Source organism: Panthera uncia, chromosome A2 (assembly GCF_023721935.1).
Source record: "Panthera uncia isolate 11264 chromosome A2, Puncia_PCG_1.0, whole genome shotgun sequence".
In the NCBI taxonomy this organism is placed as follows: Eukaryota; Metazoa; Chordata; class Mammalia; order Carnivora; family Felidae; genus Panthera; species Panthera uncia.
This window is the reverse complement of record NC_064816.1, coordinates 8,702,592-8,727,178: the sequence shown is the minus strand read 5'-3', so window position 1 is coordinate 8,727,178 and position 24,587 is coordinate 8,702,592. Positions and strand designations below refer to the sequence as shown.

General features: G+C 61.0%; 1 protein-coding gene across 1 annotated transcript in view; it reads left to right on the top strand.

Annotated features, from left to right (window-relative positions):
* The window catches only part of CACNA1A (calcium voltage-gated channel subunit alpha1 A), a 56,390-nt gene extending 32,137 nt beyond the window's left edge, over positions 1–24,253 (top strand). The window contains 13 exon segments of the mRNA XM_049639410.1: positions 1,389–1,539; positions 4,409–4,536; positions 5,695–5,791; positions 9,330–9,435; positions 17,830–17,937; positions 18,084–18,184; positions 18,741–18,850; positions 18,964–19,102; positions 19,231–19,344; positions 21,827–22,013; positions 22,324–22,574; positions 23,426–23,923; positions 23,925–24,253. Coding sequence (XP_049495367.1) covers positions 1,389–1,539; positions 4,409–4,536; positions 5,695–5,791; positions 9,330–9,435; positions 17,830–17,937; positions 18,084–18,184; positions 18,741–18,850; positions 18,964–19,102; positions 19,231–19,344; positions 21,827–22,013; positions 22,324–22,574; positions 23,426–23,923; positions 23,925–24,119 — 2,185 coding nt within the window. The 3' untranslated portion in view covers positions 24,120–24,253.
* The last annotated feature ends 334 nt before the right edge of the window (positions 24,254–24,587 follow it).

Below are 24,587 nucleotides of genomic sequence, written 5' to 3'. Positions count from 1 at the left end.
GTGGGGGCGTGTCCACTCCCTCTTCTTCTTGTGGGGGCTGTCCTCTTCCTCCTCTTCCTGTAGGGGGCGTGTCCTCTCCCTCTTCTTTTGGTGGGGGCGTGTCCTCTTCTGTTCCAGTGAGGGTTGGGCTGGCCTTGCGGGGGGCGGGGGGGGGGAGTGGTGGCGGCAGGGACACTGGCTGGGCAGAAGCTGAAGGCCCAGGGACACAAGTGCAGAAGGCATTTTCAGACATTACCTCACTGAATCCTGACCATCCTGTGAGGTGGGGATTCTCGGCAATCCCATCGACAGGTAAGGAAATTGAGGCTTATAGACCCTGAGGCTTGATTCTTAATCCTGGCTGCACATTAAGAGTTCTTTCATTTACTCATCAGAGATTTACTGAGCACCTACTGTGTGCCAGGCATTGCAGAAGGGCCTGGCAACAAAGCAGAAAGAGATAGTCTGTGCCATCCGGATGCTTCTATTCCCATGGGGGAGAAAGGCAATCAGTGAGCTAATGATGGAGAGTGCTAGAAGGGGATAAAAAAGGTTAAGAGGGAAGTGGACGCAAAAGAACAAATAGTGAGTGATTCTACTTATAGGAGGTACCTAGAAAGGGCAAATTCATAGAGAGGAAACAGACCAGATATTGCCAGGGGCTCCACAACTGGACAGTGGAGAGCTAATGTTTAACGGATACAAGTTCCCAGTTTGGGAGAGATGAAGATTCCAGACGTGGACAGTGGTGATGGGTGCACAGCATTGTGAATGTACTGAACGCCACTGAACTATACCTTTATTAATAGCTAAAATGATCAATTTTATGTTATACATATTTGGGTACAATAAAAAAAGTTCTAATTTAGCAACAACTAAAGGAGCGGAGGCTGGTAGGTCACGCCTCCCTGGAGGCAGGTGACACGTGGAAGAAATAGCTGACAGAGGAAGCCGTGTGGATATCTGAGGAAGGGCAATCCAGGAAGAAGGTATAGCAAGTGCAAAGGCCCTGAGGCAGGAACGCGGCTGCCATGTTTGGGGACAGCAAGGATCCCAGTGTGCCTGGAACAGAGAGACCTAGGGAGAAGGTAGGAAGAGGTGACTACTGCCTGGAGGGACGGGAGCTCTTAAAACATACCTGCTTCCCCAGGCCCCACCCCAAACCAACTGAAACGAAGTCTGTGGGAGTGGGGCTTTGGTGCCAGCATTGTTGAAAGGCTCCCCGTGAACTTTAATGCACAGCCAAAGGATGAGAATCACCTCTGTTAGTTCCCGGAGAAAAAAGGTGCTTTACCTTGGACTTGAACTCACGCCAGTCCAACCCAGAGCCCGGTGCTCGGCCTCCCTGGGGGGGTATTAGTGTCCAGGACTGGGTGCCCAGGTCCCTGATGCCCCCTCTCTGTTCTCAGGAGTGCCACTGGGGAGGCTTGGCACAACATCATGCTTTCCTGCCTCAGTGGGAAGCCGTGTGATAAGAACTCTGGCATCCTGACTCCCGAGTGTGGCAATGAATTTGCTTACTTCTACTTTGTTTCCTTCATCTTCCTGTGCTCGTTTCTGGTGAGTCTGTGGACATGTGAGGGTGGGCTTCCTCACCTGGCTCCCACTCAGGGGCACGGGTTTCTCTAGAACATGGCTGTGCGGCAGATTTGCTCCCTCCGAAGCGTCTCTGAGCCCGCTGGGGATTAGGTTAACCGGGGTTTCTCGACGTCAGCACTGTTGACACTTGGGGCTGGCTCACTCTCTGTCCTGTGTGCTGCGGGGTCTTTAGCAGCATCCCTGGTCTCCACCCCGGTCTCCTACCAGCTGTTGATCAGCAAATGTGCCTTCAGATATTGACAGTGTTCCCAGGGATAGAGGGGAAGGGCAGAATCTCCCCCACCCGAGAACTGCTGGGTTATACCGAGGGAAAGCCTAGTGGTGCTGAGAGCTGGTCCCCCCGCCAGTCTAGTTACACAGGATGCTAGTTATGTTCTCCCCTCTCCCTGGAGCAGTGAGAAGAACAGAAACCATCTAGGTATTAGGTGTCTTCAGTGGAGGAGAGTTAATACAGGGATTGGCTACATGGGGTTGAAAGAGAAATAGAAAACCCCGAAGCCACCAAGAATTACTGGCTGTGGGAGGCAAGGGCTGGGGAATTAAAAGGACAAGAGGGTGTACTGACCCACCCCGCTGCCCCTGGCACCGCTGAGGGGGTGCCAGCACCGTGGTGGTCCGTTGCCCCTAGACCATTGCAGACGGTGATGGTTTCCTGCGGCTGCTGTGAAAAAGGACCACAAACTTGGGGGCAACAAAGATTGATCCTCCCACAGTTCCGGAGGCTAAAACCGATCAAGGCGTTGGCAGGGCCCTGCCCCTTCCAAAGGCTCTAGGGGAGAATCCTTCCCGGCCTCTTCTAGCTTCTGGTGGCCCCACGCGGTCCTTGGCGTGTGGCCACATCCCTCCAGTCTCTGCCTCTGCCTTCGCATGGCCTCTCCCCTGTGCGTGTGCGTCCAGATTTCTCTCTTTTGGGGGACAGAAGTCAGATGGGATCAAGGGCCCGCCCTGATCCCGTATGACCTGTTCCTAACTTGACGACATCCCAAAAACCCTTTTCCCAAATAAGATTACACTCACAGCTCCCAGGGGTTAGGATTTGAACATGTCTTTTGAGGGGGACACAATTCAACCCACAATATAGGAAAAGGAGTCCCTTCTCCTGTCCTTCCCGGTCTGGTTTCCTGACCGTGGCTCCCACTGGCAGGGTATAAGAAGCCAGCTGCTGAGGGAGTGTAGACGTGTGCAGACCCCAGCCAGACGCCAGCGTCTGTCAGCAGAAGCCCAGCACCCTCTCCCTCTTCACACCAGTGGCCTCACACGGAGAGATTTGCAGCCTCTATCTCCCAGCATCTACAGCTGCTGACCCGGAGGGTCCGTTGTCCAGTTCCAAATCCCCGGAAGAGTCTGAAAGGGCCAGCCCAGTCTCTGGTCAAATGGCCACCCTTGTCCAAGCAGCTATGGGTACATGTGGGGACAAGATCTTATAATACAGCCCATCTTGGAAGGGCAGGCCCCTAGAGGACATCTACACTTGACCATCAGCCCCCCAAGGGCAGGGATTTCTTTTTTGTTCGCTGCCAGGTCCCCAGCACCTAGGACAGCAACTGGTGCACAGCAGGTGCTCAATCGATATCACGAAGCTGAGTTAAAAACTGAGTGACTGAAGTTAAGGACAGCGAGGATTATGAGTTATTTGTTAAGCACCTACTATGTTTACGTCTCAACATTTGTTTAATACCTACTACATGCCAGGCACCGGGGTACAAGGGCAGAACGTGGTTCTCTCAGTCTGCAGGGGTGATAGGCAGACAGGTCGGCAGGCAACAGCAGTGTGGTCTGATATGTGCTGTGATGGAGGCGCTAGGACCTGTTTTAATCAAATTGGTTGCAAGCCGCAGAAATTTAACTGAAGTAAGCAGCATATACAGTTCACCGACTTGTGTAACTGAAGGGTCAGGCGAGGCTGGAGCCAGACAAGCGGACTCCATCCTCTTTGCTCTTCTCCACACTGGCTCCATGCCCAGACTTTCTCCTTGTGGAGGCAAAATGGCGGCCGGAGCGTCAGCACAAATCCCAGGGAAGGCTCTCATTGGCCACCTTGGGTCACGTGCCGCCCCCCCCCAACCAATCACAGATCTGGGTTACATGACTGCTGCCTGTGGAGCCATAAAGTGGGGATCGGCCACGCCCAGCTACAGCCTCTTAAGTATAAAGGAGGGAGTTCCCCCAGATGCTGCTACCCATAGAGAGACAGATCGTGATGTTCCCTAAAGGAGCAACATTTGCAAAGACTTAGAGGCAAGATGATGCAAGACCCCCACGTGCTAAGGGCTAAAAGAATATGTGAGAAGGTGCCACCGGAGGCAGACGGGGGCAGGAAAATTCACCCATTCATCCATCCATCCATCCATCCATCCACCCAAGAAATATTTGCTTACTGTGTGCTGGGACTGGGAATACAGCCCGCAAGAAGCACTCGCTTTGGCCTTGTTGGGGGCCAGGTGTGGGAAGATTTGGGGCCATGGCGGTCCCTTGGGGTTGGCCCCCATTTCACATAGCCTCTCCCCCCTCTCTCTCCAACTCTCTTTGTCCATCATCGTGGGTCTTTGTCTCTTTGTATTTCTCTCTGTCTCCGCCTCTGTCTCTCTCTGTCCCGTCTCCATATTGCCATCTGTGTCTGGACTCCTTGTGTGAGTCTGTGTCTTTCCTCTCTAACCCCTCCCCCCCCATCTTTCTCTTTCTCCGTCTCCCTTTCCCCATCTCACCTCTCTCCCTCTCTCTCTCTCATCTCTCATCTCTCTCTCTCTCTCTCTCCCTGGGCCTCTGTGTCTGTGTGTTTGGGTCTGTCTCGCTCTCCCCCACTCCTTCCTGGCCCCCGGGGTCCCCACAGATGCTGAACCTCTTTGTCGCTGTCATCATGGACAACTTTGAGTACCTCACCCGAGATTCCTCCATCCTGGGCCCCCACCACCTGGATGAGTACGTGCGTGTCTGGGCCGAGTACGACCCCGCAGCGTGGTAAGGAGTCACCCAAGTCCTTCAGCCACATCGCCCGCCTTTCTCTGGCACCAAAGCACCCTAGGCTAGGCCAGGGCCCAGACTTTGGGGCGCTGGGTCCCTAGGGAGCTCACCAGGACCTCAGAGGGGTCAGCCTGGAGGAAAGAGATGAGATTCAGTGCCCTCCCACACTACAAGTGAATTGGTCGGGTACACCCCTGCCCGAGGCCCAGGCTTTCTGGGAGATGAGGAAAGGGATCGAGCATTGAGGATTTTGAGAATTTTGCCTCCCGTGAATCTCCCCTGCCCCTGCCTGAGAGGCCTCCGGATGATGAGGACAAGCAAGCCAGGGAGGAAGCCAGAGGCCTCTCAGCCTCTGCTCTACTGGGAGCTGTGGGAAAGGGGCCGGCCTGGCTCCCTGGGCAGATGGGCTTGGCCGTGAGTTTGGAGTCGTGCTGGTACAAGTGATCACACAAATCACGGTCGCAAGGGGCGCGAGCTCTCCTACTCTTCGGCACCCGAGTGCTCCCTCCTGACTGACAGGTGGTGGCTCCAGAGGGTGGTCTCCACCCAGTGCATGCATGGAACAGCGTGACGCCTTGCGGGACGCTCAGAGGAGCAATCCTGAAGCTCAGAACCCACCCACCGCTAACCGGGGAGTCTAGTTCAGACTGGGCTTGGGGCCTGAGAAGGCGTTAATGGGGCCCCTCAGCAGTGTGGGTGCTGGAGGGGAGGCCTCAGGAGAAGGTGGGGAGGAGTAGGGAGGAGTCCATCTTTGCCCTTCCTGCAGCCCCAGACAAGCCCTCCGTGAGACCGAGGGCCTGGGGTGAGCCACGGGTCTGGGGCTTGACTTTTGGCTCGTTCCTAACTCTTCGTCTTTTGATTTTAGGTCACAGCAGGTGGATGCTGTCCCCTTGTCCTCTCCTCCACGAGCTCCCCCTCCCCCCAGTGTAGCCCATGTAGCTTGTGGAGAAGGGAGACGCAGAGAGAACCCCGGGGGGAGGGCCCCCCCCCACCACCACCAGCCCAGAACTGTCACACACCCCAACCGAAACCCTCTGCCCCGGGTCTGCGAGTGTTCAAGCCAAGGGGTCCCCAACCCCTGGCATCATGACCTCGCCGTGTGCGCGGGGGACAGCCTGACCCCTACCTCCACTAACCCCTGTCTTCTCCTTTCAGCGGTCGGATTCATTATAAGGATATGTACAGTTTATTGCGCGTGATATCTCCCCCTCTCGGCTTAGGCAAGAAATGTCCTCATAGGGTTGCTTGCAAGGTTTGATTTCCACTAAAACCTGCTAGCATCCATGGAATGAGTGTGGCTTGGGGTTCTTCAATATATATATTTCATATATATATATATATATATATCTAAAAAACAGAGCCATCTCTCTTTCTTGCATTAAACTAGAAAATTCTTAGCCAACAGAATGCAGTCACGTAGACTCGATGAAGCATGGAACATATCTCTCCGTTCCCTTCAGCCATTTCTGCTTGCTGTTAGCTGAAGCTGCCCATCCCAGGGTCTCAACGGCACCCCAAATCAGACACATCCGGGGGGGTCGGAAGTGTGCATTGACCCCCCCCCTCAACCCCCCCTCTCTCCCCCCTCCCCCCTTCGCCTCCCAAAGCCCCCAGCCCTCCTCCCGCCGCCCCAGCGCCCCCCTCCCCGTCTAGGCCCCCTCAGAGACCAGCCTCAGCCAAACCAGAGAACTTTCACCCGATTTTTAAAATAACACTGAGCCAAAGCGTTGTTCCAGGCGCTCCAAAACGAGAACTGCCCCCTCTCCTCCACGCCCCACCAGAACCATAGCTCAGAGTCAAAACTGAATCTGACTTTTCTCTTTTCTCTTTCTCTCTCCCTGCTCGTGAGCAGTGAAATAATCTTTTTTTTTTTTAATTCCCTCCTCTTCCATTTTTTTTTCTCCTGTTTTCCCTTGATTTGAAATACCTATTTTATTGTTCTCTGCATCTTTCTCTCTCTATTTTTTCGGCTCGTGTGGCTTTTTTGTTTGTTTGGTTTTTGGTTTTTTTTGTTTTTTTTTTGTTTTTTTTTTTTTTTGGTTTGGTTCCTGCTTTTGTTTGGTTTTTTTTTTGTTTGTTTTTGGTTTTGTTTTTTGGGGTTGTTTTTTTTTTTTCGGTTTCTTCCTCTCCATCCCCCCCCCCCACCCCTCCCTTTGGTTCTCCGTTCCCACCCCGTTTTGTTTTCGGTGCTGCTAGGGGCCGCATGCCTTACCCGGACATGTATCAGATGCTGAGACACATGTCTCCGCCCCTGGGTCTGGGGAAGAAGTGTCCGGCCAGAGTGGCTTACAAGGTAGTCTACCCTTGCCGACCACTAGCGTCGGGCACTGGGGATTTTCCAGTGCTGACCAGGAACGACCAGCCGAGTTTCTTCTTCCCGAGTTACTCTTCTTCTCCTTTTTTTCCTTTTCTTTTTCTTTTTTTCTCCCCCTTTCCTCCTCGAGTAAATGGATCATGACCGTCCCTTTGACTCTAAGCAGCACACTGTGTCCGTCTTTTCTGATGAGTGTGGTTTGGTGTTTTGAGACTCCATTATGGCCGACACGCCGGGGGGGGGGGGGGGGGGGGGAGCCCCCCCGGTCCCCTCGCACCTGGTCCCCTGGGAACCAAATTGGACACAAACATGCTTCGGAGGGAACACCGCCTCGCCTCCTTTCTGCCCACCCAGAGCGGCCCCCCCCACGCCCAGGCCGGGGCAGGTGCCTCGCAGCAGGGGGCTTTGGCCCCAACAAGGCGAGGCCCTGCCCCCCCCCCACTATTTTTCACCCCGGGCCCCCAGGCCCAGCAGCAACCCCCCCCCCCCACCATGTACACCTGAAGCTGATCTCTGACCTAGGGCCTTGGGGGATTCAAGACCTCCCGAGGAGTACCCAGAGCCTCTCCTCCCTCCACCTCTCCCTCCCCCCCAAAATTGCTTCCCAAGCCCCCATCCCTATGCCACCCATCCTCCCCTAGACACCCCAACATGCCTCTCCATTGTTCCAGAGTGGGCAGGCAGGCCGCAGCTGGACCCCTGGACCGTGGCACCCTGATGCAGGCCATGCACGCTGCCTTGGCGGGGGCCTGGGGCGGGCAGGCACCATGGCCGATCGGGGGATGGTGCATGTTGGCTGAGGGTGCAAGGGTCCCGCCGCCAGGCGGCTGGGCCGGGCCGCCCCTCCGGACCCCTGTCCCGGAATCTCCCTTGGCACCCAAGGACAGATGCTCTGTTCCCTCCAGCTCATCCACGAGAAGTTCAGGGATGACCTTTGAAATTGCCTCCCGCCTCCCGGAAAATGACCCCGTCATCCTGCTCTCCCATCTACCCCGGCCCACCTTGTGTCTGCGAGAGTCCTCCCTCCCCTTCTGTTAGTGCCATCCCTTCCTGCCTCTCTAGCCGTCTCACTGCAGCCTCATCCCTCCTCCTCCTCCTTCCCGATCAAGGCTGGAAAGGGGCTGCCCCCCGCCCCCCACGCCTCTCCCTCCTCTCGCTTTCCTTTTGTCCCTTCTCTTGGTGTTTAGCTGTGTGCATGTGTGTATGAGAGAGAGAGAGAGAGAGAGAGACAGTCCCCTTCGCTTCCTGGGCTCTGTGCAGGGCCACCAGGAGTCCATAAGGCACCTTTGTGCAACTCTGAAAAGGACACCCTTTCCACAGAACATTTGGTCTGTTGGAAAATGGTTGTAATCCACCCATGTGGTAAGAACAGGAAACTTCTCGGTCATCGCCTGAGAAGTTGCCATTCAAATACACAAATGCGTGACTTCTAAGTCGGTGAGCCTTTTGTGCAGCGCACAACCTGCAGTTGTGTGTGTTTCTGTGTCTACCGCCTCCCTCCCCGCCTCCCCGCCCCAGTCCCTCTCGTGTGTCCAGTTCTGGGTTTGCCAGCCCTCTCCCCGTCTCCAGCTCTGTGTTTCCCGCTGACCTGCGTCTGAATCCCCCCCCCTCCCTCCCCGCACCGTGAACACCTAATCCACCCTCAACCCCCATTTCCATGCCACCTCAGCCTGGGCTGGTGCCCACCGGTCCAGCATCCTCTCCTATATCACCAAGCACGGGGGACAGAGCCCCTGCTTGGGACATGGGGAGTCTTTTCTTCCCCAGGCCGCGGGAACGCCCCCTCACCCCTTCCCCTTGCCATCACACAGAGCCAAGATCCGGACATGCCCCTGAGATACACTTTCCACGGAGCTATGAATGAGTCTCGAGATTCCGTCTGCATGCGCGCCCCTGTCTGCCGTTCTGTGTGTCTGTGCCTCGCTGCATGTCCGCGAGGGGCCGCCCCGTCCGCGGGGGGGCCGCCTGCCTGCCGCTTCTCAGAGGAATGATGTGGTCTGTGCCCATCTGGTCTGGTGTGGGCCGAGCCGGGGCGGGGGGGGGGGGGGGGGGGGGGGGGGGAGCCGGCGGCCCCCCCGGCGGCTGTGGCCGTGGACCCCTGTGCCTGGCTGCTGCACGTGCTGCTGAGATCCGGCTTGCTCTCTTCTTTGGGGTCGGAACGGAACGGAGTCGTCCAGAAGAACTCTGGGGCAGGGCGGGGTCTGGGCCAACCTGGGGACATGCCAGCTCTCGCGTCCGGCGTGCGGGAGAGGGGAGGGCAGGGGCTCCTGGTGTAGCCGAGCCCCAGAGCCCTCCCCACAGGCCACAAAGGGGAATCCGTAAATGGAGCCCTGGAGACAGGTAGCCTGAGGGTGGGGTCGCCTCAGCCACTGCCTTCAGAGTTCTTCCTGGGGCTCCCCAGGTAGTGTGGGTCTGGCTCATGGGGGACCGGGAGGGGTACCTGGGAATGACTGCCCTCGCCTTTGGTCTTCTGTAGAGGCTCCTTCGCATGGATCTGCCCGTGGCCGATGACAACACCGTCCACTTCAATTCCACCCTCATGGCCCTGATCCGCACAGCCTTGGACATCAAGATCGCCAAGGGTAAGGGCAGGGACGGGAGCAGGGAGGTGGGACCGGATGGAATTGGGGCCTGGAAGGGGAGAGCAGCGGACCGCCGGGGATCCCACTCCCCGCCTGAAACCAGAGGAGCCCCTGGCCCGTCCCGGTCTCCCCTCACTCACCCACTCAGCCGGCAAACGTCTCGTGCACGCTTCCTGCGTGCCGGCCAGTGCTATATGCGGGGGGGGGGGGGGAGGGGACGTGGCAGTTCACGCTTCCAGTGGGAGAGGCTTCCCTGAGGAGGTTCTGAAGGAGTCATGTGGACACGTGGGGAGAAAGTGCCCCAGCAGGTGCCAAGGCCCTGAGGTAGGAGGCCACCCGTGGCCGTGCTGAACTGCCTTGCCCTCTGAGCGAGCGGGGGTGCCTGCAGCCTCCAAAGCAGAGGAGGCACCTGACCTGACTCACACTTGAACAGGCTCCCTCTGGCCGCGGGGCAGAACGGACCGGGAGGAGGTCAGCGTGGAGGCCACTGACCCAAAAATGATCCCAGTGAAAGCAGGATGGCTGCCTAGACTCGGGGGGGGGGGGTGTGTGTGGAGTGTTCAGAGTCCGGCCGTGTCCTGGGAGCTGGCCCACGCCATGGCCGATGCAAGGTGTGAGGCAGAGAGAGGAGTCAAGGCCACCCCCAGGGGCGAGGGCCTGAGCAGCCGAAGGACAGAGCCGCGGCTGCCTGAGACGAGGAAAAGGTGGGAGGGGCAGGTTTGGGGCGAAGGAAGGGCAGGAGGTCGGTGTCGGCCTGGAGACGCGGTGCGGGCAGGGGGCTCTCCCGCGGATGCTTCCGGTGGGGAACGCCTCCCCAGGAAGGTTCTGAAGGCGAGGTTAACGCGTCTTCCCGGCTGGGCTGGAGATGCAAAGTCAGGAGACATCAGATGCCGACACATCTTAAGCCAGGGGACTGGACGAGCTCGGCAAGGAGATAAGTGTGAACTGAGAGGCCCCAAGGACAGCCCGGGGCCACCGCAGTGTTAGAGGTGACCGGGGAGGCGAGTGAAGGCCGGGCCAGCGTGGGCCCCCGAAGGGTGTCTCCAGCACGACCGTTCCCGCCCAACAGCCAAGGAAGACAAGGACCGAGAGCGAGCAGTGGATTTCATGACGGGCAACTCTGGCGGAGGGGGTCAGAGCCCCCCCTGCCTTGAAACGGGGTCTAGAGGCCTGACAGGAGACCAGATGTGACTTGGCAGGTGATGGGACAGCCGGGCAGAGAGAGAGGTGCACCGGTCGCCAGGGAGAGGGAGTGTGGGAAGGGGGGGCGGGCAGGTCGATGACCGTGTCGTCCAGCAGAGGGCCGGAAGCTGGGGAGCTAAAGAGAAAGGTCAGGGCTCCACCAGCTGAAGCCACCGGGAGTTCCATCCAGGGTCCCCAGGGGAGGGAGAGCCGGGGCCGGAGGGAGAGCAGGTTGAGGACGGACAAAGTTAGGGCCAGGAAGCATGCTGGCGAAGGTACAAAAGCAGAAGGAGCCCCCGGAGAGAGCAAGAAAGATCGGAAAGGGCCAAGATGAGGCTCAGGGGACAGCAGAAGGGGGGGGTGGGGCCATCCCCCTGGAAGTCCCGTCTCCTGCAGGAAGTCGGAGGTGAGCGGCTCATGCTTACGGGGCAGCTCCGTGCACGACGGAAGTCCGGGCCCGGTTTCTGGCTGTTCGTGGCTCTGTGCCCCCAGGACTGTTTCCCCATCGTTGGGGTGGAAGCTGGTCCAGGTCCCAGCCCAGGGAGGGGAGGGAGCACAAGGGTGGGTGGCAGTTTTCTGGGTGAGAAATCGAGTGAGAGGGTCGTGTTCTGTGGCCTCATCTCGCCCACCTGCCCGTCCGCGCCGTAAACCTGGGCAGGTGAGGCCACCCTCCCCGAGCCTCCGGCCATGTATTCGCCAGCGTAAATGGAACGGCTTAAAACATCTGCTTTTTAGCTCTCGGTTCTGTAGGTCAGAGGCCTGGGAGGGCTCAAATGGGTTAGTGTGACCCATTTGAGGGTCCCCCCAGGGCCAAAATCTCGCTGTTGGCCGGGCTGGGCTCTTCTCAGGAAGCTCGGGGGGGCGGGGGGGGGGGGGGGGATGCATTTCCAAATTCATTCAGGTCTTGGCAGAATTCAGTCCCTTGTGGCTGTGGGACGGAGGTCCTGTTTCTTCGCTGGGATTTAGCCAGAGGTTACGCTGAGCGCCCGGGGACGCACCTGATCTCTGACTTCTTCTGTCGCCAGCCAGAGAGAATACTCGGCTTTTCGGTGTCTCGCCTGATTAGGTCAGGCCCACCCAGATCAGCTCTGTGTCTGACAGTCAGCCGACTCAGGACTTGAATTACTTTTGCAGAGCCCTTTCACAGCAGCCCCCTAGACTAGCGTTTGATTGGACAGCCAGAATCTTAGGACAGGAGGCAGGGGCGGCTTTAGAATTTGGCCTGCCGTGGTTCCCTCGCCTGTAAAACGGGTCTAACAGCGCACCCACTCTCGGTATGTGATGCTTTGGTGGCCCGGCTGCTGTTTCTCTCTGGGGAACCTGTTCAGGGGTCCCAAGGGAACCCAAGACTCGGGTTCAGTAATTGACTAGAAAGACTGAGAACTGGGAGGCACTGTTTGACTCACGGTCGCAGTTTATTACAGCAGAAGGACACAGGTTAAAATCCGCAGAGGAGGGGCGCCTGGGAGGCTCAGTTGGTTGGATGGCTAACTCTTGATTTCGGCTCAGGGCATGATCTCACGGTTGTGGGATCGAGCCCCACGTCGGGCTCCCTGCCGAGCATGGTTCCCTCTCTCTCTCTCTCTCTGTGATCTCTCTCTCTCTCAAAAAATAAATAAGTAGGATTTAAAAATAAAAAAATGAAATGTGCAAAGCAGAGGCACATGGGTCAGGGTCCCCTGCTGGTGGAGTTATGCGGGCAGCACCCGGAAGTCGGCTCCTGGGGTCCCCACGACCGCGTGTGACGGTGCAATTCTACCGACGAGGGAAGCCCGCCCGAGCTTCGGTAACCAGAGTGTCCCTTGGGGGTTGGTCGCGTAGGCCTGACCGACCTTAGCTACTCAGACCCCAGCCACTCCAGAGGTCACACTAACGATGTCACATGGCCCAGACCCCCCTCCCTCCCGCCATAAATCACACTGTTAGAATAAACTATCTTGAGCGGCCCAAGGCCCTCAGATAAACAAAGAGGTTTTTATCACACAGGACACTTTAGAAAGTGACCTCCCAGGAGGCAGCCGGGGACCAGTCCTTTCTTCCAGAATGTGCCGAGTTATCCTTTACCACGGGGACACCTTCTGTGGGACCCCAGTAAGGCCAGTCGTTGGGACACCTGCCAGATTCCCCACGTGAGGATTTCAGGGGCTCCTGGGAATGTGCCTGAGTTTGGCTGTCACTGCTGTCACTCGTACTCCAGATGCTACTCAGTCCCCAGAGGGTCACGCCCTCAACATCTCTGAGCCAAGGGCCTCTCCTCGGTCCTGATGTTGACAAAGGCACCAGGCGCCCCCCCCCCCCCCCCGGAGTTCCACGGGGAACAGCTGAGCCCGTCTCTGGGGTTAAGGAAGGTCGGCTGAGTGCGTGGGGACAACAGTTACAACAGTGATGACAATCACAGCCATTTTAGCTGAGAGTCTCAGGCAGGCTCAAAGTATAACACCTTTTTTTTCTTTTTTCCCAACAGCTCAGTTTACTTCTAAACATACTGAGCGCCTGTCCAGCAGGCAGGGGACAGCATGTGGGAACAGATTAACCTCTGTCATTCTCCAGATCTCCCCAAATTGGGAGGCCATTCTTAGCTAGATGCTTGGGAGAGAGGACACAAGTCCCTCTGCTCACCCCTGTGTCCCCTTTATGTCTGTGCCCCTCCCTCCTCTGTCTGCCCCTCCCCTACCACCCCGCTCTCTCCACCCAGGAGTGTTTCTGAATCCTCCTTCCAAGGGACTCAGTCTGTGTCCCTTCGTTGCCCCCCTGCCCTCCTGCTGCCCGCAGCCAGACGATGAGGGCAGAGCCAACCACCTGCCTGAACAAACATAAACCCAGTTAGCAGATCAAAACCCCCAGCCGAACACTAACACTCTGACTTCCGCTGAGCGGAAAGCGAGAGCTTTACTTTTTTTTTTTAATGTTTATTTACTTTGAAAGAGAGAGAGCTCGAGCAGGAGAAAGGGAGGGGCAGAGAGAGAGAGAGAGACAGAGGGAGACAGAGAATCCCAACCAAGCTCTGCACCGTGAGCGTGGACGTGGGGCTCGAACTCGCGAACCGTGAGATCGTGACCTGAAATTAAGAGTCAGACGCTGAACTGACTGAGCCACCCAGGCGCCCCCAGCGAGAGCTTTATAAACACGGAGTCACCCGTGTGCTGCCAGCCCGGTCACTGGGAGGGTTGGGGGCAGGGCGAGGGGAGGGGTCTCATGGGGAAAAGATAAGCCCAGAGCCAACTAGTAGCCGACACGCAGGGTGACCTCAGCTTCCTAAAAACAGGAACGCTTTCTGCCATTGTCTTAGAAAGGGCCACAGTCCCGGCTAACCCCACCCAGGGCCAGCCCAGACTCCTGTTCAAGACTGCGCGTAGCTGGCCAGCCGAGAGGCCACTGTCCCACCCTTTAATCCCCCCGAAGACCAGACTCTCTCTGAAGGTGGGGTCCGCCATAACCTGGAAGGTTCTGGGGTGGGCCTCGTGGGAGCTAAAAGGCTTTGCCTTACCCGCACCAGAGAGGGTGGCCTCCTGGCCTCTTGTTACCTGCCTGAAACTGATGGCCGTTGGCCGTGGCTCGTTGAATGAGAGCGTTCATTGAGTGCCTGCTGTGTGCCCAGCCCCGTCGCCGATATGTGGGACACGGCAGTGAAAGACCAGTGAACCTCCAACCCTCAGGGGACTGCAGGGAAACGGGCGACGAACAACAAGCACGACGAGTCCGCGGAGCGTGTAATGTGTCGGAAGGTTGGAACTCTGCGGAAAGGCTAGAGCAGGGTCGGCGGCTGGGGAGTCTCTCAACCAGGGGCCGTCTGCCCCCAAGGGACGTTGGCAATGTCCGGACACATTTTTAGTTGTCACACTGAGATCAGGGACCGCCTCTCTGAGGCCCAAGTCCTGCGGAATGAGATGGGGGAGGGGAGGACCCTGGGGCAGGACACTCCGATCACACCTGGTTTGGGGGTGACTGTTGCTCCTGCCCCTGCCCCCCCCCCCCCGTAGTAATCGTGTACCTGGAGGAGGAATAAGTCCGAGCCTCAGCCCTCAGGGAACCCCAGGACCTCAGCGGGAGGCCACCTTGAAATCCCCCGGACATTTCCCTTCATTCAATGCGACTGACAATCTTACAATCTTGGATGTGATTGAAGGTGGTGGTTCTCGGGGGGGGGGGGCAGTCTTGTCCCCCAGGGGACACTTGGCAATGTCCGGGGACAGTTTGGTGGTCAGGATTTGAGGAGGGAGGTGCTGGCAGTAACCGGATGTGTGGAGGCCAGGGGCGCGGCTCAGCCCCCCCCATATAGCACGTGGGCACCCCGAAACCGGGAACGACCCAGCCCCCAGTGTCCACAGATGCCAGGAGCGGGCGGCTTAAGCCATAGACGTGTCTTCTCGCGCGGGTCTGCAGACTGGAAGTTCAAGACTGAGGTGCCAGCAGGGTTGATCCCTGGTGAGGCCTTTCTCCTCTGTCTCTCTCTCTTCCTTTTTTTTAAATTTATTTTTGAGAGAGACAGAGCACGAGCAGGGGAGGGGCAGAGAGAGAGACAGGGAGACACAGAATCCGAAGCAGGTTCCGGGCTCCTAGCTGTCAACGCAGAGCCCAACTCAGGGCTCGAACTCCCGAGCCACGAAATCATGACCTGAGCGGAAGTTGGACGCTTAACCGGCCACCAAGGCACCCTTCTCTCTCTCTCTCTCTCCTTATAGGGACGGACATCAGTGCTACTGGACTAGGGACGACCCTATGACTTCATGTAACTTTAATTACCCCCTGAAAGGCCCTATCTGCAAATGCAGTTACACTGGGGGGGGGTTGGGGCTCCAACATGATTTGGGGGAGGGGACACATTTCAGTCCGTAATGACAGGTGTCTTCCTTTTCTTCATGAGAAACGGGAAACATAAGCCCTAAAGAGAAAGTGGCTTTTAATAAGAAATGTTATGTTCTCTTTTCTCCCTTCCTGTGTCTCTGAGAAGGAGCCACAGAGACCCTGGGCACCTCCCTTAGCCACAGTGGACAGCAGACAGCCGTTAATTCCAACCACTTCCCGTAAGGAAAGAGAAACAGTTATAGGTTAGTGTCTAGGGTCTTGAGAGCTTAACAACACCGGGGGTTTTCCCAAGGGTCTCAAGCGTCTCCCGCAATAGTCCTGACCTCCCAACCTGAGTCCTGACCCACCACCCATCAGTCCCACCCCCCGCGTGGCTTGGCCCCTGGTGACCACAGCCCCCTGCGTGGCCAGTGGTGTAAAGGAAGACCAGACCAGGGGAGTTCGCCCTCTAGCGAGTGAGATAGGGAATGACATCATGAGGTGATGTGTGGGAAGAAGAGAAAGCAGGAGGGAGTCAAAGAGGATGGGGGAGGGCTGTTTTTAGCTGGGGAGGCCAGCTAGAAGACTTGTTTGATAAAGAGGTCGGGCAGGGACCTGAAAGAGGTAAGGGAGGGAGCCATGCGGATATCTGCAGAAAGAACGATCCTGGCAAAGGAAATACAGGCTGTGCAAAGGCCCTGAGGCAGGACCGTGCCTGGTGTGTTTGAGGAACAGTGAGATCGGTGTGTCTGGGGCAGAGTGAGCAAGGGCAGAAGTAGAGGAAAAGAAGGAACATCGCGCAGGGCCTTCTGGACTCATGGTGAGGGCGTGGGCAATCACAAGAGCTCCAAGCAGAGGAGGCCCGTGACCGACAGGGATGGTCACAGGCGCCCCCTGGTGGTGGAGGGGGGCGGACATGGAGACCTGAGCAGAGGCGGCTGTGCTAACCCAGGCGGCGAAGTGCCGCATTGCCTCAACATTCTCACTCCGGCACAGGCACTGAGCTTTACCTGCGCATCGGCAAAAAGCCCCTTCTGCTAGACTTTTCCCGAAATAAAGACACGTGCCCAGAGTCACATGGGAGAAGATGAGCGAAAACTCCACAGAGTGCCTGGCAGATGGCTGTGCTTGGCCCGCATCTGCGGAGAAGCTGGGCCGGGGCAGCCCAAGGGTGGGCGGGGGAAATGGGGGGGGGGGGGGGGGGAGGAAGGGCAGAGAGGCAGACACCGGGCCAGGAGAGGCAAAGCGGGCTTTTGGGGCTCCCCAGGCGGAGCAGCTCTTCAGCGGGCATGCGCGCCAGGGGATGGCTGCTGAGACGCTGAAATGCTTCTCTGTGGTGGGGGAGGGGGGGTAGCTGGCCCCTGCCCTTCCCCACACCTGCTGGGCCTCCCCCCACAATCCAGCAACTGCAGGGTCCGTATCTGGCCTGCAGGGGGCCTTCCGGCCCTTGCTCTTGCTCTGTGACTATTGTGGCTCGGTGCCTGCCCCTAAAAGTTAGGAACAGTGCCCTTGTGCCCGGGGCTGGGGGCTCCGAAACGGCGGTGGGGCCAGGTTGGTGTCTCAGGCAAGATGGAGGAGAACGTGCTGCTTCTGGAACAAACAGCCCCAAGGTCTCCAGCCGACAAAGATCTGCTTCCCGTTCCTGCTGTGTGTCCTCCCTGGGTCGGCAGGGGGCTCTGTCCGTCAGGCACTTAGGCACCAGGCCTGAGAGAGCAGCCACGATCCGTAATATCACCAGAGGGAGAACGAACTCAAGAGTGGCCCTCGCTGGCCATCAAATGCCCCGGCCCGAAAGTGATGGTTCACGGTGCTCACAGCTCATTAGAAAGAATTCCTCACGCGGGCCCCGGCCAGTCCCGGGGGCCAGGGAGAGTCGTGTTCCCATGCACTCAGGCAGGAGGGGCCAGGAATCACTGGCAAAGAGACGGTGGCCATCGTGGCTGGGGTGAGGGGCCAAAGGCCAGCAGCGGCAGCAGGTCACATCCGGGGGAGGGGAGGCTTGGTTGAAGGAGAAGTCTCCTCTAGCAGGGTTGCTCTGGGACACCCCAGCCTCCCTGGGCCTTACTCCGGGCCGCGTCTCAGATGCACGGGCCACCGTGCTACTAATCCTCTGGCAGAGACTGCCCTGAGCCCACACGCATATTACCTACTTTGGCCTTCGATCCGGTGAGGTGGGTCCTATTGCCACCGTCCCGTTTCGCGGATGGGAATACCGAGGCCCGGGGCGGTAGACTGCACGGCTGGACCCTCTTGATGTCTGCTGTCCCCCACAGAGCCACTCTGCGGCCCTGGCCCTGCCCAGGACCGAGGCCCACGTAGCCATTCCTCCTCCGGGACAGGCCCACAGGGAACTGGTGGCCCGTGAGAACCAGGGCTCTAGAGCCCGAGCGGGCGGGCAGTCAGGGCCCCTCTGTGCCCACGTTGCAGGCGGGGCCGACAAGCAGCAAATGGACGCTGAGCTGAGGAAGGAGATGATGGCCATCTGGCCCAACCTGTCCCAGAAGACGCTGGACCTGCTGGTCACCCCTCACAAGTGTAAGAGCCGTGCCTCGCCAGGCCCCGGGCTCTGACCCGCCAGGACGGAAGGGGCGGGAGAGAGGAGGAGGCAGGTGCAGGGACTAGGCTGGTGCCTCCGGGGCCCCCACCCACGGCGAGCTCGTCCTGTGCCCCCCCCCCCCCAGCCACAGACCTGACCGTAGGAAAGATCTACGCGGCCATGATGATTATGGAATACTACCGGCAGAGCAAGGCCAAGAAGCTGCAGGCCCTGCGTGAGGAGCAGGTACGGCCCTGGGCCCTGGCGCCCTCCGCTCCGGTGCCCGTCGCCCTGCGGGCACCGCGGTGACAGACCAGAACAGCGAGGGGTAGCCAGGACCCAGAGCAGGTCGCTGGAAAGCAGGGCCGTGCCAAGGAGGTGGCCCGGACAAATTCATCTGCTCCGCCTTGGGGGCCCTGGGCACCCTGGGGGCAATCTGACTTTTGCTCTGGGTCAGACGGGAGCCACCCTGCTCCTCGTCAGACGTGGGAAGCGACCTCACTCAGGTGGCCGCCCTCTGGTGGCCGTAGCTGGTAAGGGCTGGGGCCGGGAGACCCGGGAGGAGGCGCATCTCCAGGTCCAGGTGGGAGATGATGGGGCCAGACCGGGTTGAGAAGTGGTCCCGTTCCGCATGGATTTGCAAGGAGGGAATTGCTTGGGGGGGGGGGGGGGGGGGAATGTGGCGCACTCTCGGCACAGCGCCCCTGCTGTCTCTCAGCTGCAGCCGTGGCCAGAGCCTGAGCCTTGAACACCTGTCCCCAGCCTCCGCCCTGTGCACACACGTTGCTCTCTGTCCCCCCAGAATCGGACACCACTCATGTTCCAGCGCATGGAGCCCCCGTCCCCAACCCAGGAGGGGGGCCCTGGCCAGAACGCCCTCCCGTCCTCCCAGCTGGACCCAGGAGGAGGCCTGTGAGTGTGGCTCTGGCCAGAAGGTGGGGATGGGAGGGCAGGGGGCGCCATCCCCCGGGGGCAGCCGCCCCTGGAGTGCCCACTACCACCCCGGCCTCTGTCCCCCTGCACAGGTTGGCTCACGAAAGCGGCATGAAGGAGAGCCCGTCCTGGGTGACCCAGCGGGCCCAGGAGATGTTCCAGAAGACCGGAACGTGGAGCCCAGAGCGGGGGCCTCCCACCGACATGCCCAACAGCCAGCCCAACTCCCAGGTGCCTCTGTCCCCCCCACCCCACCCCCCACCGCCCCACAGCTCCCGGGCGCGAGCAGTACAGGAGGGAAGGGTCTGGGGTCCGAGCGTCAGGTCCCGGACTCACCGGCCTCGCCCTGTGCCCCACAGTCTGTGGAGATGCGAGAGATGGGCAGAGACGGCTACTCAGACAGCGAGCACTATGTCCCCATGGAAGGCCAGGCCCGGGCGGCCTCCATGCCCCGCCTCCCCGCGGAGAACCAGGTGAGCGCTTTCACCCCCCCCCCCCAGGGCTGGACTCAGGGCCCCCAGGGTCCCTGCCGGCCAGCAGTGGGGATGCCGTGGCCCCCTCCCTCCCCGCACGGCCCAAGGGGTCTCTTTCCTCCGGGACCCCGGCTCAAGGGGCCACCCACACCCTCAGCCGCAGGGTGAGGGCCCTGCCACCCTCCGTGGCCACCCCCGGAGGCCCTCAGCTCCTCCCTGATGGAGGACACATGGGGGCGCGGGAGGGGTGGGGGAGGTGACGCGTCAGGGCCAGGTGAGACCGGCGATCGAGAATGCGCCCCCGGGCACGCGCACGCACAGACCCACGCTACGTGTCCGTTTGTGCTCTTACTGGCACCTACGGACGCACACGCGTGTGCACGTGGGTCTGCTCTTGGGAACTTGGCAGGTCCTAGGACCTGGTAGCAGAGTCTGGCGGGGGGTGGGTGGCCTGGGGACAGCTGGGGTTTGTACTTCCTGTCTGGTCTTTGTGGGGGCCAGTGGGGAGGGACAGGGACGTATGCCTGATGCGTGTCTGTGTGTGGCCGCTTCACCCAGCTGTAGCACCCACTTGGTCAGTGCTGGCGAGGGGCGGGGGGGAGGGGGGAGGGGGAGGGAGGTGCGCCCACTGCCCCAGGCTCGCAGGGACAGGGGCACCGGAGCCAGAAGCATGGCTGGCTGCCCGCCCAGCCTGCAAGGCAGGGCGGCATAGTCTGGCTGTGGCAGGCTTCCCGTGTGCTGTGCCATGGCGTGTGCACGGGGTACAAGGCTGTGCTGTGCCTGGCTGGGCCAGGGTGGCTCCAGGACCTGGCCTCTGGCTGCTGAGAACTCGGGTGGGGGGGGGCGCCCAGCTGCATGTGGCCGCCCAGCGTCATCCCGCCAGGCCTTCTCCCCACCTCCCGCGCCGCCCACACCCCCAGGACTGAGTCGCTGGACCCCAAGAGAGGGTTGGGACAGGACGGCTGACGGCCACCCCCTCCCCAAGCTTTTGAGTGTCAGTGGCAACCAGGGCTGGGGCACCCTGCATGAGGCGGAGCCCAGGGCCCGGGGCCTGTGGTCACGCCATCCCATCTGTCCGTCTCGTGCCTCTGCCATCTGTCTGTCTGTGGTGTCGCCTGTCTGTCTCCTCTGTGCCCGTGGGAGGCTGGCCAGCCGGGCCTGGGGTCACCCACACACCAGGGACTTTAACACCTCTTTCCCTGACCCTCTTGCCCCGTCCCCCTCCCCCTGCCACCCCCCCTCCCCCCCCCCACCGCCCGGGTTCCTCTTTCCCGATTTCCCGATCCTGGCATCTCCGTGTACCACCTCTCACTCTCCCTCTTGGCTTTTATATTTATTTTCTTCTTTCTGTTTTTCTGTGTGCACCATCCCGTGGGGCTGTGACAGAGGAGAAGGGGCCGGCCACGTGGGAATAACCTCAGTGTATGTACCGCCTCCCGGCTGGGCTCCGGCCCCCTCTTCCCGCCCACCCCCCCTCGTGGGAGTCCCGTCATCTCCCCTGTCCTCGGACCCCCCCCCTTTCTTTGCAGACTGCAACCCCCCACCCCGTGAAGCCCCATCCCTGTGTGTTGTGTCTTCCGTGTGCCTGCCGGGCGGGCCTGCCCCCCACCCTTCCCCCCAACCCCCGTCTCCTCTGAGCCCCCAAGCTGGGAGATGCCGTCTTTCCAAGAAGCCTCACCTGCAGCCCCACCTGGCCCGCTCTTTTTCAGAGGCTCGTACCCCTGACGCCACCCCTGACCCTCTGGTGCAGGAGCCCTAAGTCTCTTAAAACTGCCACCTGGGGCGGAGCCACCGGCCACTCGGCCGGGATGGCCTCAGGTGCCATCTTCCTCCTCTCCTCTCCCAGCAGCAGAGAACCACAGGCCCCTCTCTAGGGTTTGACCCCTGGGGGTGCAGCGCGGGCAGGCTCCCAGGTTGCAGGCCAAGGGGAAGGGCGGCTCCCCTCGGGGCCTCAAATGCCAGGGGAAGCCCCTCAAGGGCTCCCTTTGGGAGCCGGACTCGGGTGGGCAGGAAAGCCCGGTGCCGGCTAGCCCAGGAGAGGACAGTGAGCCGGAAGGCTGGGCACCCGGTCCTGAGCACGCAGGAGGCCTGCCAGCCTCCAGAGAGCAGGCAGGAGTGAGCGCCGGGCTGTGCTGCCCAGGGCCCGGGGCTTCCGGGTGGTACCCCGGCTGGGGACGCTCTCCCCTTCGGCGAGCCTGCCTGCCCCTGGCTGGATGGCCAGGGCTGGGGGGTACCTCCCAGGGGTGGTTCCGAGAAACGGGGGTGGATCGGATGGGGCCTCCTGGCCGGAACCCAGGATGGGCCTGGGAGGAGGCAGAAGGGTCCCGAGACCCTGGTGGATCAGAAGCCGAGCCCCACGGCCCTCTGGGACTCTGCCCCCGACACTCACACCCCGTCACTGAGGGCTGAGGGGCCGGGACAGACCGGGACCGCCCGGTGCGGGCCGCTGACCCCGGCCCGCTGGCCTGTCCACCCCCCCCAGACCATCTCAGACACCAGCCCCATGAAGCGCTCAGCCTCCGTGCTGGGCCCCAAGGCCCGGCGCCTGGACGATTACTCCCTGGAGAGGGTGCCGCCTGAAGACACCCAGCACCACCACCAGCGGCGCCGAGACCGCGGCCACCGAGCCTCTGAGCGCTCCCTGGGCCGCTACACGGACGTGGACACAGGTGGGCTGCCACTCAGGGCCCAGGGGACGAAGGAGGGGAGGGGACGACAAGGGAGAGCAGGGGAAACACCGAGGCCGAAAAGAGGAGGTCTGGACCAGGAGCAGGACCCTCAGGGGACAGGACCAAGCGGCCGAGCTGGGCCCGATGCCGCCCAGAGCCTGGGGACCAGACCCCTGACGCCCAGCAGGCTCTCCTTGGTCCGGGAGAAGGTGCCCCTGTCTAGAGCCCACAGGCCCTCGGGGAGGCCTCCTGTGCGCCACCCACACCTCCTGCATGGCCGTCTGTTTGTCTGACCCCCTGCTCTGCCCAGGCTTGGGGACCGACCTGAGCATGACCACCCAGTCCGGGGACCTGCCGTCTAAGGAGCGGGACCAGGAGCGGGGCCGGCCCAAGGACCGGAAGCATCGGCAGCACCATCACCACCACCACCACCACCACCCCCCACCCTCGGACAAGGAACGCTACGCCCAGGAGCGGCCTGACCATGGCCGGGCCCGGGCCCGGGACCAGCGCTGGTCCCGCTCGCCCAGCGAGGGCCGTGAACACATGGCACACCGGCAGGTGGGTGTGGCACCGGGCACCCCTGATCCGAGCCCACGGGGAAACAGCTCGGGGGTGCGGGATGGGGGAGGGGGCGGGGAGGGGGGGGCACACCAGAGAGCCACTCTAGGCAGGGTCTCCACTCCCCAAACGTGATCTCTGACCCTGCCCACCACTGGGGTCCCCAAGCCAGGGGGGAGCCGGGCAGGGGGAGACGCTGCCCCCAGCCACTCTGGCTCCCCACTCTGCCTCCCCCCCAGCCCCCCTGCCCGCCTGCCGCCCCCTCCCCTGCCCCGCAGCTGCTTCCTCTTTGGTTGTGGATCACCGTTTGAGTTTCTGGCCAGCATGGTCCTTACGACTCATGCCCCCCGCTGGCTGCCTGCTGCCTTTTGCTTTCCTTTAACCCGGCTTCCGTTTTTGTTTCGATTATGATTTCTGTCCTCTGGACGCCTGTGAGTAATTTTTGAAACTTCTGCTATTTAACCCCGAAACTTACAAAACTCCATTTCTCATTTCTCTTTTCACTTTGTTGTGTTGGTTTTCGACTTCCCCCTCCCTCCTTGTCTCTCACTCCTCCTCTCCCTCCTCCTCCCCCTCCTCCCCTCCTCGTCCTCCTCCTCCTACCTGTGGCTGTTGCTTTTCTCCTTTTTTTCCATTCAAATGTCCTGTGTCCCCTCCCCCCCCACCTCTCCTCCACCTCCTCCTCCCGGTCCCCCCCTCCCCGCCCCCGCCCCCGTCCCCGCCCCCGCCCCCTTTGGTTTTCCTTTGCCCCCTCCCTCTCTCCCTCCCGTCCTCTGTGTCTCCTCCGTCTCCTTCTGGTTGATTTTGTTGTATCTTTTTTTTTGATTTCCTTTGTTTCAATTTTCGTGTAGGGCAGTAGTTCCGTAAGTGGAAGCCCAGCCCCCTCAACATCTGGTACCAGCACTCCGCGGCGGGGACGCCGCCAGCTCCCCCAGACCCCCTCCACCCCCCGGCCACACGTGTCCTATTCCCCCGTGATCCGTAAGGCCGGCGGCTCGGGTCCCCCGCAGCAGCAGCAGCAACAGCAGCCGGCGGCGCGGCCGGGCCGGGCGGCCCCCAGCGGCCCGCGGAGGTACCCGGGCCCCGGGGCCGAGCCTCTGGCCGGGGAGCGGCCGCCCGCGGGGGGCCACGGCAGCAGCCGCTCGCCCGCGATGGAGCGGCGGGGCCCGGGCCCGGCCCGGAGCGAGTCCCCCAGGGCGTGTCGCCACGGCGGGGCGCGGTGGCCGGCGTCCGAGGGGCCCCCCGGGCCCCGGCACCACGGCTACTACCGGGGCTCCGACTACGACGAGGCCGACGGCCCGGGCGGCGGAGGAGGGGAGGAGCCCCGGGCCGCGGCTTACGACGCGCCACCCCCCCGCGCGACGCGCGTGCTCGCCCAGGACTCCCCGGGCCCCGGGCCCGGCGTGCGCCTCGCCTTCCCGGCACGGCCGGCGACTCCCCAACGGCTACTACCTGGCGCACGGACCGGCCAGGCCGCGCGGGCCGGGCCCCCGGAGAGGCCTGCACGAAGCCTACAGCGAGACCGACGACGACGACTGGTGCTAAGCCCGGGCGAGGTGGCCCCCGCGCCCGCCCGGCCCCCCCACGCACCCCACGCACACGCCCCGCGGGGAGGAGCCGCGCACGGGCCGCGGGCCCACCTCGCTGCCGCCTGCCCAGAGCACACGGGGGGGGGGGGGGGGGGGCCCGGGACGGCCCCGGCCGCGGGGGGGCCCCCCCGGGCCCCGCCCCCGCGGGGGGGGCCGGCGACCCCCCGCGGCGAAAGGGGGGGGGGGGGGGGGGGGGGGGGGGCGGCGATGAGCCCCCCCACCCCCACCCAGCCAACCCAACCCCGCCTCCCCCCGCCCCCCACGAGGGGGACCCTGGAAGGGAAGGGGAGGCAGACAAACCATACAGCCAAGGGATTCGAATTAACTCAGCCATTTTTGGAGAACCTTGGGGAAAATGGAAATTAAAAAAAAAAAAAAAAAACACATTTTTAAAAGAAAAACGGGGAGAAAAAAAAAATCGCTT